Genomic DNA, 13,222 nt, shown 5'->3' with positions numbered 1-13,222 from the left:
ATTTGGACAATATTCTTGTTTTTGTGGAAGTAATTTATTCATCAACTTTGGCGTATACAGAGGTTAGTTTAATCATTAATGGTTATCTTTTTATAAATCAAAGGAACACGACAGAGGGACGGTCCACATGCTATGGTTCCGGTTCACGTGCGTGCATGTGAAAGTCCTTTCCCTGTCCCGTAATTGTAGTTATTATGCATGTATTCAACTTTGGTGCTTCTCATCATGTGATTTACTTACTTTTATTATTACTCTACTAAATTAAGTGGAGTTTTATTACGTACTATTCGTAGTAGTATTAGCAGGGGAGGATTTAGGGGCGCAAAGGTGTTCACCCGAACACCCTTCGCCGAAAAATTATACTGTATATATAAGGTAAAATTAAGTTTTGAATACTCTTAACATAATCCAAAAGTGTAGTTTAGTGATCAAGGGGGTTCAAAATCTACATAAGGTCATGGGTTCAATTCCCACTAACTATAATTTTTTTTTGAACCATCTTCGTGGAGATCCTGCCTCCGCCACTGAGTATTAGTATATGTTAAATTTTAACTTTTCCCTTAACTTATACCTTTCCCAATTTACCAATCAAGAGGAGGACTAATAAAAGTGATAAATTCCTTTATCTTCCGATTAAATGTTACCTTGCTTCGGCATAAATATTTAACCTCCCCCCCACCCCCCCACCACACACACCACAACGCACACACACAAAAAAAGTTTCCAAATATTATGAAGTTATTATTGAGCTTAATTAGATGACAAGGCAAGAATGTCGAATGTCAAAGATAAGTAAATTATAACCAGCAAATTAATCCCATTGCTATTTCAACCAATTTTTGGAATGATTATTCCGATGGAAAATACCGAATCTTGAGTCTTGACAAAATGTACAAGTAACAATTAGCCTTTCAGTTTTTTCTTGTGTGTGTTTGGGTTGGGGGTGGGGGGTGGGGTGGGGGGAGGGAGAGAAATGAACCTTTGGTGAGATAAGAACTCTCTACTTTTGTTTTGCCATCTTTAGCAAGTAATTTTAGTAAACATACTACCTCTGTTCACTTTTAATTGTCAAATATTCTAAAAATAAATTTTTATTTTTACTTGTCACTTTTCGCTTATCAATAATTTATTTTTTTCTATTTTGTCCTTAATATTAATTACTCATTCCAAATCACGATAAATTATGAACTTTATTTATTATTTCTTAAGAGGCGTGTAAAGTTAATAATGAACAAGTAAAAGTGAACAAAGGGAATAAAACACTTGTGCTTAATACATTAAACTTGGATTTCAATTCTCACATAATAGCGTAGCAACTAATAGTAGTAAACGTAAAAGCTATTTGCGCCGTCAGATTATCACAAATTTTAAACTGCAATTTGGACCTTCCAATCATATCGATTGTAGCAACCATAATCTATACAATAATAAAAGTATTCCTTGAAATACACTGAAACTTATATTAGCTTGAGAAAGGAAGATAATTAAAGTTGAAAAGTATAAAAATAAAAAAGCTAATCAATCTTAGCTTCATTCCACACGTCATTCGTCGCTTCAGCATATGCACAACCTAGTAGCTTCCTTTAAATTATTTTGACCTTGAGCATCACATGTCAAACATGACTTGACTTACATTGATATTTGAGAAGAGAAGTTTTTACTCTCTTTTTTCTACTCCGTCCGTTTCAATTTATGTGAACCCATTTGACTGAGCACAAAATTTAAAAAAAGAGAGAAGAATTTTAAATTTGTAGTGTAAAATAAAGAACATATATTTTGTGTGGCTATAAATCATTGCATAAAGGTAAATTGTTTCCAAATAGGGAAAGAGGTCATTCTTTTTGGCACGGACTAAAAAAAAATAGGTTCACATAAATTGAAACGGAGGGAGTATTAAGTATTCTGTACCCGTATTAAGGTCTAGGTGAATTTGAATTTGCACTATACAAACCCATTAAAAAGAAAAACGCTTCCTATAATATTTTTTTTATATTTTCAAGCTCGAACCCGAAATAGAGTGAAATTTGTTATGCCTTCCATAACAATGAATATTAGTATATTACATAGTTTCAATTTGAAGATAGTTGCTTCATTCACCAGAATTTTCTTACCATTTCTTTAATGATATTTATGTTTGTACATTATTCCGTTCTCGTTCATTTAATATCCCATCATTTGAAACTGGAATTTCTTATTTCAAATTTAAAATTTAAAATTTTAAAAACCGAAACATCTTAAATAACAATCCGAAAACATGCTTTCCCACTTGCATGAAATTTAGACTTCTTTTTTTTTACCTTGGTGACAGTCAAAAACACTGAATCATTCAGCAGACAGCAGTAAACTACCAGTGGCTCTCAGTAAAAAAGTCATCAGTAACAATAATAAATAAATTATTTTTTCAGTCCTCTCTTCCACACTCTGTGCCGAAAGTTACAGTAATAGTATTTGTTTTTGTCTTTTCGTATTTTACGAAAAAAAGAAAGAAGCATTTGTATAGGATTACGATATAAGCGTTTACAAAAACAAGAAAAAGGTGAAGATGAAGAAGAAAACAGAAACAGAGAGAGAGAGTTACTTAAGCTTTGCTCTGTTTCATTTGCCTTTTGCTTGCTTGTTGGGAGCTTCGTTTTGATTCATTGGCTCTCTTTTTCTCCCAAATTAATTACTATTCCAGCCCATTATCCATTTTTTTAAATCGTTTAGCCGAAATTATTACAGTTACTAACTCATCACTCGTCGTTGTTTCGATCGGATCTGAAAAAGGAACTCAGAAAACAATACAAAGAAAAAGCAGTTCCCAATGCAAAGCTGTGACTCTTTTTGAGCGAGTTCACTTTTCGTCAATAATTATGACAGATCATTCATTCTTCTGCATATTGTAATCAGGTGAAATCAACAATCTCTGACTCTCTTTTTTTACTTTCATTCTTTCTCTGTGCTGATTTTTACAGTACTTCCTATTGCTCAAAATCTTCGATTTCTGGTGTTATGTGATCGGATAGTTGAAATGTAATCACTGACTCAGAGGCTGAGCTACATAGTTTGAAGGAGTTCAATTGAATTCCCTTCACCTGAAAATTATATTGTGTATGGAGGTAAAAGTAAATTTCTATGTATTACATAAATTATTGATTCTCCTTGTGAAAACTTCAAGTGTAGTTGTAAAATGTGGCCCACAATTGCGGTAGATTGTAGGTTTGAATCTCAAGTGTGTGTTTAACATTTTTTTGAATCCTCTTGTTAGAATTCATGGCTCCGCCAGAGAGTGAGTTGTGGTTTAATACCTCGAACGATTAGAGGTGGAGTCAGAATTTGAAGTTTATGGGTTCAAAAATTTTATACTTTTAAGTTACTAAGTTCTAAATTAATAATTTGTAATTATTCAATGATTTTTTTAAGACAAATAATACATGATTTCGACCAAAGCTACTGGGTTCAGACCAACCTTGTAAGCTAAAGGCTAGCTCCGCCCCTTTCGAACAAGTCTGTGCTCATGACCGGTTAGGACGTGTTGTCTGATCATTTTATTCTGAGCTACTTCCTCAATTTGTTCATTGGCTTTTTGCTGCATTATGCGATCATGACATCAAGTCTTGTTTGAAAAGAAGTAGTAAAATTTAGTTAAAATGACATTGGTAGCTAAATTTCTTCAGTTTTAATTGTGTGATGGCAGTGTCTAATACCAAAGAACACAATGGAGGCACTTGTTGATGGAATCAGTTCCTTGCCACACGATCACAATGCTTTCACTGCTGTTGAGTGCAATATGTCTTCTGCAACCCTCACATCCCGTGATAATATAAAAAGTGATGATGTCTCTGAATCAACGAGACACCATTCTGAAGCAGATGAAGGGAAAAAGGAATTAAAGGGAACAGAAGATACCGGCAATCAAATGGCAGACGGTTGTTCAGGAGAGCAGGTTTTAACCTTTGAAACTAAATCATCTACCAAGGATTTACATAATGGTTTTACTTCAAATGCTGCTGCCAAAGCAGCTGGCAATCATTTAAAAATCGAGTTGCCACCTCAATCAGGAATCAGCTTTTGTCCTAGTCCACAAAACAGCTTTTATTCCGCTACACAATACACAGAAGCCAAACAAAGTTTCTCCAACACAGAAGTCAGTGAATGCATTAGCAGCACTGTGGACAAGTCTGGTGAAAGTGGTGATGTTAGTAACTCATGCGATTTCGTTGAGAGCAGAAAGACAAGCTTCAACAGAGGCAGCACGGGTAGTGACGTTAGTGAAGAAAGCAGCTCTAGTAGTCTCAATAGCGCAACATATAAACCGCATAAGGCAAATGATACAAGGTGGGATGCAATTCAAGCCATTAGAACCCGTGAGGGAACGTTGGGCTTCAACCACTTCAGACTTTTGAAGCAATTGGGATGTGGTGATATAGGAAGTGTTTTTCTAGCAGAGTTGATTGGAACAACAAGTTTCTTTGCGATGAAAGTGATGGACAAGGCAGCTCTAGAAAGTCGCAAGAAACTTGTAAGAGCTCAGACTGAAAGAGAGATATTGCAGTCTTTGGACCATCCATTTCTACCAACACTGTATTCACACTTCGAAACAGATAAATTTTCCTGCTTGGTTATGGAATTTTGCCCTGGGGGTGATTTGCATGCACTTAGGCAAAAACAGCCCGGGAAATTTTTTCCCGAGCATGCTGCCAGGTCAGTGTTTTATATGTGTTTTTTGTATCTTATTCACGTTTTGTTCTGTGTTTAAGATCTCCAACTATTACTGCAATTTTAATGATAAAAAAATATTTGACGTTGCTGCCTGGATAAACCAATATGTTACCATATGTTATGCTATTGGCAAAGCTGGCATAAGTATTCTTTCAAAAAACCTGCTATCATTATTACGCTTTAAGTGTCCTAAAAATTGGTTGAAATGGGAGTACTTTTGATCTATTACATAAGGAAGATCCTTCAGAAAGTGAAGTAAGGCCCTCTATGATATCTTTCTTCTGATAATTTTCTCACCTCTATCGGCCTTGCTGTTCTACAATGATCAGTGATATTCTGCACTGTGCTAAATTTGCCGATGACTAAGTTTCTTCCAATTGTATTCTAGACCATATATGTTTGTTTGCCTTGTTGTCTCCTCACTTAAACGTTTGCATCTCACCCAAGCTATTCTTATTTTTTTCGACATTGAACTCAGACCTCAGAACCTTCCTGCTATGTTCACTTCATTCTTTTCCTGTTACATGTTCTCATTTTTTTTTCGGTGTCATTTGATTTGAAAAGGAAACTGACTGGTATAAGGTAATTTTTTTCTGGTGCTGACATAGTTGATTATAACTATGTAGTTTCACTTAGTCAAAGATAAGTTCATTCGGATGAAAGATTGAGATATTTAGTCTTTAATGATTATAAATAGTACAATTGTATGCTTTTTGGTCGCCTAGCATGCACAATATTCACAGACATTGCATCCTCTTTGATCAGTAAGAGCAGGGACGAAGGCACATGGCCGTAAGGGTGATCAATTGACCAGCTTCGTCGAAAAATTACACCGTGCATATAAATAAAATATTACATTTTAGAGGTATATAACACATGTGAGATTATACCGGGTATGTTGTTGTTGTTGTTGAGGTATATAACACATATTGAACACCTGTTGTCGGGAATTTTTTTCACTTCTTTTAAATTTGAATACCCTTGAGGAAATTCCTAGCTTTTCTGCTGAGTAAGAGTACTGCATTTATGCTTCAAAGAATAATACTAAATTTAAGATTAGTTATGGTTTTTACAGTTAATTTCTCTTTTGGAGTATAGGTTTTATGTGGCTGAAGTTCTTCTTGCACTAGAGTACCTGCACATGCTTGGAATCATTTACAGAGACCTTAAACCAGAGAACGTTTTGGTACGAGAAGATGGTCATATAATGCTTTCTGATTTTGACCTTTCCTTGAGGTGTGCTGTTAGCCCAACTTTAGTTAGATCCTCAAATTCAAGCTTAGAGTCCAAGAGCTCATCCTACTGTATCCAGCCATCTTGTGTCGTACAGCCCGCATGTATCCAACCTTCATGTTTTACACCGCGTTTTCTAAGCAAACCCAAGAAAGAAAAGAAGTCCAAACCAAAGACTGAAATATACAACCAAATGAACCACCCTCTTCCGGAACTCCTTGCGGAACCAACGAGTGCTCGATCTATGTCTTTCGTGGGGACACACGAGTACCTGGCTCCTGAAATTATTAAAGGTGAAGGACATGGAAGTGCTGTAGATTGGTGGACATTCGGGATCTTTCTCTACGAGCTCTTGTTTGGACAAACTCCGTTCAAGGGAGCGGGCAATAGGGCAACATTGTTTAACGTTGTTGGTCAGCCCTTGAGATTTCCTGAAACACCTACTGTTAGTTTTGCTGCAAGGGATTTGATAAGAGGTTTACTTGTGAAGGAGCCACAGCATCGCCTTGCATATAGGCGCGGGGCTACTGAAATAAAACAACATCCTTTCTTTCAGAACGTAAACTGGGCACTTATACGATGTGCTAGTCCTCCAGACGTACCCAGACCGTGCATGACATATGATATGCCCCGAACACTACCAGCAGGAAAGGTGGCAGGTGTTGATGTGAAACCTTCAGGTAATTATTTCGAGATTGATTTCTTCTGAGTAATTCTTTTCCTTGGCAGCTATGTCCCCCTGCAGTTATACGAAGAGCCACGTTGAAGAAACACCTGTTTTTTGTGTTCATTTGATTATGCAAATGTAAAGTGCAGACTCTGTTGAAATGCAAATTGGATGTTGAAGGCCATTTTTCCTTGCACAATTTTTCAGAATTCGAACTTATACAACTTGGAACAATTGCTTTCTGTCCAAGGTTAAGTATGTTGTTAATATTAATGAAGTAGGACTTGATGTGAAAAATAATGTGGCTATAAAACTAGGCATTATGTGATGTTTCAAAGTTTACAACTGAAGAACCAATAGATGTGCAATTGTAACAGCCTAGTCCACTAGTACTATCGTTCGCTTTGGGCTTAGGTCCACACGGCTTTAAAACACGTCACTAGAGTAAACCCAATATCTCTCCCGTGTTTTGTTGATGTGGGATTCGAGAGTATCACAACAACGATTCAGTCGATGAAAGGGACAGTAAATACTTGTTTAAATTGGCAAAACTGTGAAAATCTTGGGTAATTGTAAGGGGTAGATCTAAAGGTATGAGTATGGGTTCCCAGGAACCCAATAGCTTTTGGCTAGATTATGTATTTGTATTAAGAAAATCATTCAATGTATAAGAATATTTAGTTAGGAACACAATTCCTTAGTCCGGTCATTATAATATACTAATTTGAAGTCATATGAAAACCCATAAACTTAAAACTCTGGATCCAACTCTGATAATTGTATAGTCTTAATTCAGCGAATCAGCTAGGAGCAAGATTGCCCATCTGGAGAAGTGACAATTTTAGTCGCTCTTTTTAATTAACCATTTCAGTCTTTAATTGTTCAACACTGAACAAATATAGCCCATTAATATACAAATAAAGGCACTTTTGGTCAAATCTAACAAAACTTAAATGGATTTTGTTTCAAAGGAAATGGACTGGTCATACTCATACATGATAACACAAATACGTTAAAGAAAAGAACAACTTTGCTCTAAATATGAAAAAGGACAATAAACAAATACTATGAATAGAAAAGAAACACAATCTAGTAGAATAAAGAATGATGAATGGTTTATTCAGTTGTATGTAGAATGAGCTATTCCACCATTACTTTCGACAATCACGGCCGCAAAAATTCATGATTTTGAATCTTTAATTTTCTTATGTTAAGAGGATCCAAAAATTTATATATAAATAGGAAAATTTATTTTTACCTTCTATTATAATTTTCTCCCTATGGTCAATTGATTTATGATCAATTACATATTTTAGTTTTATGTCACATTTTCCAAGAGATCTTTATTTTTTTACATAAAAGATTTAAAAGTAAAATATATGAGGTCTTTTGCCGCGTAATTTTCTTTTATTGAAATTGTAAAAGATAATATTAGATATTGATATATTGTTTCTTCTCGTTTTCTTTTCGTCTTTATGAGCCGAGAGTCTATCGGAAACAACATTTCTGTCCCATCGGGTAGGTGTACACACTAGCCTCTCCGGACCCCGCTTGTGAGATTTTACAAGGCCGTGTTGGTGTAGTTGTTGTAAAAGGTATTGTTAAATTTATTTTCTTCCAATGTACTGTATAGTAACGAAAACAAAAGACTATATTTGATCAGTCCAAAAGAGGAACAACGAAAAATGAGCACTTTTTGTTATACAGAAACAAAAATAACTAACTCCAAACTTATGGGACTAGAATGAGCACTTTTTGTTAATTTTAAATACGAAAATGGAGCGTGAGACTCACGATCCACCGGTCGTTGTCAACGATATCATTTCATTTCCTCTTAAATCCCAACTCAGTCTCTGCCTAGCAAGGCTTATGCCTTTTAAACATCTACGGCATTCTCTTTCCTCAATCACATTTTACTTGCACTTCTCTCCAACAATCTCTCCAAAACCCTTCTTCACTCGCTTCTCTGCCGTAATCCTATCTCACGTGATGGCGGCAACACCGGAAAACTTCTCCACCGACGCTACTACTACCGTCGTCACCGACGCCGAAGCCGACGATGTTAAGTTTGGGTTTCAGCGTGCGGAGATGTACCAGAGTAAACTTGCGGGTACTGCTACTTCCTACGATCGTCATCTGTTCCTCTGCTACAAATCTCATGAGACTTGGCCTTCTCGCGTTGAAGCCTCTGATTCCGATCTGCTTCCGAAGTTACTCTCTGATGCTCTTAAAGCTCGTAAGGATGATATCAAAATTAAGGTTAGTTTTAACCTAAACTGATTACTTTAGTTAACGGCTCTACGAGAAACTTCTAGACTCGAATTAAAAGGGAGGTGGATGCCGTTCGCCTAATTGAAATGCCACGTAATCGGTGGATTTGATACTCTATCAACTTTCTAAGTGTGTCACTGGAATAATGCTTTTAATTATTTTGTGTTCTATAATCATTTTTAGAGCGGGATTCATAGAACGAATTCAATTAATTGGAGATTGAGGTGTAGTTGATTGATTGATATTGATCGATTGTTTATTTTCGTGATTGTTTCTTGTAGACTATGTTGACGATTTGCGAAGTACGTGATGACATGGAAGTATCAGATGGAGATGTTTTGATTTTTCCTGAAATGATCAAATACAGGTAGTTTATTTGTTTGTTCATTTTAAATTCATTTATTTTCAAATTTGGCATTGAGCAGCAGAAAGCTGATATTCCTTGATATTCCATGTATTATGGGATGAATGAAACATTACCTAATTTTAAAACAAGAAATGAGAAATAAGCATTCATGAATTTGACTTGATTCTATTAGCTGGATCCCAGCTTTTTTATATCAGAAGAAAACAGTTTTGATGTAGGTAGATACCGCATTGAAGTTGCCCGCATGGCTTCGTTCAAGTGGCAAAGGTTGAGGGAGTTGTGACTTAGATTACTGGTTCGGTCCTGCATCATGCGAGCTAAGCCTGGTATTTAAGTGGGGACGGGTAGAGGGGTTGGCCAATTTTCCCCAAGTTTTGGAGGCTGCTGGGTCTTAAGGGTTGGCCCCAGACAGATTCCTCGGCCATCAAAAAACAAAAGATTCTGCACTGAAGTTACTTTTTGCTTTACATGCTTTTTCTTTGGTTGCTTCAATATGTCGATCTCAACTTGTATGCTTCGTCCCAATCAATTCTGTCTCATGGTCGATATCCACGTCTTTTGTCTATGGTGAAGGGATTTGAAGGAGTCGGATGTGGATGCATTTGTTGATGATGTGCTTGTCAATGGCAATCCTTGGAGCTCTGGATCGCAGGAGTCGCTGAGTGGTTCTTATGTGTTTGTCTGTGCCCATAATAATCGAGATAAAAGATGTGGTGTTTGTGGACCAATTCTGATTGAGGAGTTTGGCAAGGCGATTGAGTCCAAGGGCTTGAAAGACAAAGTTTATGTGACAGCTTGTTCCCATATTGGTGGCCACAAGTATGCTGGTAATGTCATAATCTTCAGTCCGGACAAAGATGGGAAAATTGTTGGCCACTGGTAAGTCCTATTCTTCTCTTATAAAGGAAGACCTGGATGTTGTTTTAGCACTAGACTCCAGATCACTTTGTACTCTAATAAGGGTAGTTCTTCATGCATTTTTGAAAATCTTTTACCTTGGATAACTATTACTATAGCTAAGTTTTTTGTATTTGGTTGGATGTAAAGGTATTTCACATATGATAATTGTAGAAGGTGAGAGAGGGGGCAAGGGGGATGGTGTTCTGGGCATATTTTGAACGCTAAATTGACACTGTTATTTACATATTGGTTGAAGCAAGTGAAATAAATTACGAGTTGTGATACTTTAGAGGAATGGTCAATTTTTCCATTCAGTTCAAAACATTTCCGTTGTGAAAAGATTTTGAACAATTTAAGCCAACGTGGAAAATGATTTCATAAAGAAAAATACACTTTCTAGTTTCTAAGCAGCACCTTAAGGGTCAAATAAAGAAGCTTTGCATTAGACTGTCCATTACAGACATGTTATATGTGCTGCCTTAATGTAGGTATGGCTATGTTGCACCAGATGATGTACCTGTTTTGCTTGATGAGCATATTGGAGAGGGAAAAGTCATTGAACGACTTTGGAGGTTTGTATTGGTTGTCCTTTCCTTTGTTTCACTTTTGCATGCTTTGCTGTTGTTTTGCCACATGGTGCAAGTTGCAACTTTTCTGTTTGGCTTTTGGAAGATTGGCCCTTGGCTGCTTGAGGAAATATCATGATGTTTTCCATGGTTTAAGACCCTAGCAAGATAAATCTTGTTTTTCAACTGTGAGCTTGTGACTCAATGTACTCTTTAACTATGCGATTTGCTCATACCTATATCAATTTTTGAGGGAGCAGCAGTTGCTTCCTTTTCCTTTGAGGTGGAGCAGGGGAACAATGTTAGTACTTTCTCAGCGTCACTCACTTACTCAGTCCTCTACTACTAAATTGATCACTTAAGCTCTTGTCATTATTCTAGATGTTGTCTATAGAAATGGATTTTAAGAACCCACCTGTTCCAATTTGCTTTGCAGTTTCCGCATGAAACCAGTCACCATGATTCTTTCCATTATTACAGTTAAACTTCCCCCAAACTGAAGTGTTATTTGCGCCATACCTCCACATCTTCTATTTTCCCTAAGCAAATTTCACAGCACTAAGTAGTGAGCTTAAGATGCATAGTTGCCTCATAACCTCATTTGCTCCTATTGCTGACTTTTGCATAAAAGGCTATCATAAGACAATTATTGGAGATACGCCTATCGCAAGACAATATAGATCATTTAATGATTGCTTCCATAAAAGAAAAGTTTCATGAATTAACAAAAGGTTGTCTCTTATCAAATTAGGAAGAAGAAATGGTTGTTAGTAGAGCATAAAGGGTATCAGAAGATGATGAATCCCAAGTTATCGGGATCTGTGTTTGTCTGTTCCTACTTATTTGATTGGTGTGAGGTGCCATGCTTAGTGTCGATTTTAAGACTGGAAAGGTTTTGGTGGTCGACTGTTCGGAAAACTTGTTTACTTTTGCTATCTAATTAGGTCATAGTGTGGCAAAACTTATTCCTTTCAATACTAGTTTTGGACTAGTGGTAAGGTGATCCGTTTCAATTGCAGAAAGGGGATATTCTTGGGTTAAGAGTGTTATCACTTAGACATTGTGTAAACGGAAGATTTTCCCATTATCAATAAAATTATTTGCATTATAAAAAAAAAAATCACTTGGACATTGTTTGTTGATGGTATTATATAAGTATATCCCATACAATAGGCCACCTAATTTCAGAAACGCGCAGCTTATTCCTTTCTCTGCATCTCTTGATCATTATGTGGTCAGGAGGGAGACATGTTACTTCTTAAATATTTTTCAGTTAATAAGAGTTATTCTTGTTTAAACAGTCAAATAGTCCTACTATGAGGCCATATTGTCTTAGTTCCATATGCTGGATGTGCCTCCAATATGATTGGACCAGTTTCTACGAGGACTTCTTGGGGGGGGGGGGGAGCCACACCCCTTTATTAGGCCTAATTGCTTCAGTGCGGTCATAATATTTGCAAAATCTGATGGTTTGGTTGACCTACATCATGCTTCTTGGACCTCTAAATTTAATCGTCTCTTAAGTTTCGGATGGAGGAAATTCTTTAGCACACTTGCGAAGCTGAATTTGCTTTGCTTTTATTCTAATTGCTGTAATCACAGATCTGATACATTCTACTCTGCTCTTCTGTAGGGGCCAAATGGGACAATATGATAAGGTTACTGAGAAAGTGAATGAACAGAGGGTTCCGGAAGTAACCAATGAAGAAACGAAGCCTCTAGAAAATGGAAGCCAGGAGAGTGTAACTGATTTCAGCTGTTGCCAAGGTGCTGCAGGAGTTTCTTGTTGTAGAGATGCAAGTGCTGAGCAGAAAGAGAGTAAGAAGGGGCAGGGAAGAGTTTCAAACTGGTTCGGCAAATGGGAGCAGCGTGAGGTTCTCACAGTCGTGGGCGTGGTTGGAGCAGTGGCTGTTGTTGCTGTGGCTTATGGCTTTTATAAGAAGGCTCGGTGAAATGTCATCGTCTCATTGTTAACTTGGCATAAACTTGGCGCTCAAGAGTCTTCAGGCATCTAGTTCTTGTAGAAAGGTAATAATGTTCGTTATAATCTCGAACCACGATATTGCATACATATTGGTATACGTTAATCTAAGAGTGGAAATGTAATGCAAAGTGTAATTCCACTATGGAGATGAGTTCCTTTGCTCATTCCCAACAAGAACCTAGAAAGGCTGTTAAATATAAAGTGCCAACTGATAGCTACAGGTACCCTTAAGTAACACCATACAGAAATTCTTTAAACTCCAGATGCCTTGCTGGTTTTTGTTTCTCCTTGCTTGGATTCAAGGGTGAATGAGATCAATATGGTTTTGTTAGGTTCTCTATCTTAAGTTGGTAGATTCACTAATTCTCTGGAGGCTGGGCTGGAGTGCAGCTTCTGAGTCGTTATGGGCAACTTTTGCTTTTTTTCTTCTTCTTGTGAAACAGGGTGATAGTTTCTTCAGCCTACGCCCTTTGACCACTTTGGAAACGACTCAGAATACTTCTTGATGAATAGCTAGCAAACAGTAGTGATAT

At 36.8% G+C, this 13,222-nt stretch overlaps 2 protein-coding genes across 2 annotated transcripts; both read left to right on the top strand.

Annotated features, from left to right (window-relative positions):
- Positions 1–2,538: 2,538 nt before the first annotated feature.
- On the top strand, positions 2,539–6,977 carry LOC104240620 (serine/threonine-protein kinase D6PK-like). Its single transcript, XM_009795484.2, has 3 exons — positions 2,539–2,889; positions 3,677–4,683; positions 5,800–6,977. Exons 2-3 carry the CDS (start codon positions 3,698–3,700, stop codon positions 6,641–6,643), a joined length of 1,830 nt encoding a protein of 609 aa, XP_009793786.1. The 5' UTR covers positions 2,539–2,889; positions 3,677–3,697; the 3' UTR covers positions 6,644–6,977.
- Positions 6,978–8,454: 1,477 nt separating this feature from the next.
- LOC104240619 (altered inheritance of mitochondria protein 32-like) lies at positions 8,455–13,020 on the top strand. Its single transcript, XM_009795483.2, has 5 exons — positions 8,455–8,860; positions 9,154–9,239; positions 9,813–10,118; positions 10,628–10,711; positions 12,339–13,020. Exons 1-5 carry the CDS (start codon positions 8,471–8,473, stop codon positions 12,655–12,657), a joined length of 1,185 nt encoding a protein of 394 aa, XP_009793785.1. The 5' UTR covers positions 8,455–8,470; the 3' UTR covers positions 12,658–13,020.
- Positions 13,021–13,222: the final 202 nt, after the last annotated feature.

This window comes from Nicotiana sylvestris, chromosome 2 (assembly GCF_000393655.2).
Source record: "Nicotiana sylvestris chromosome 2, ASM39365v2, whole genome shotgun sequence".
Lineage (NCBI taxonomy): Eukaryota > Viridiplantae > Streptophyta > Magnoliopsida > Solanales > Solanaceae > Nicotiana > Nicotiana sylvestris.
This window is presented reverse-complemented; position numbering and strand designations above follow the sequence as displayed.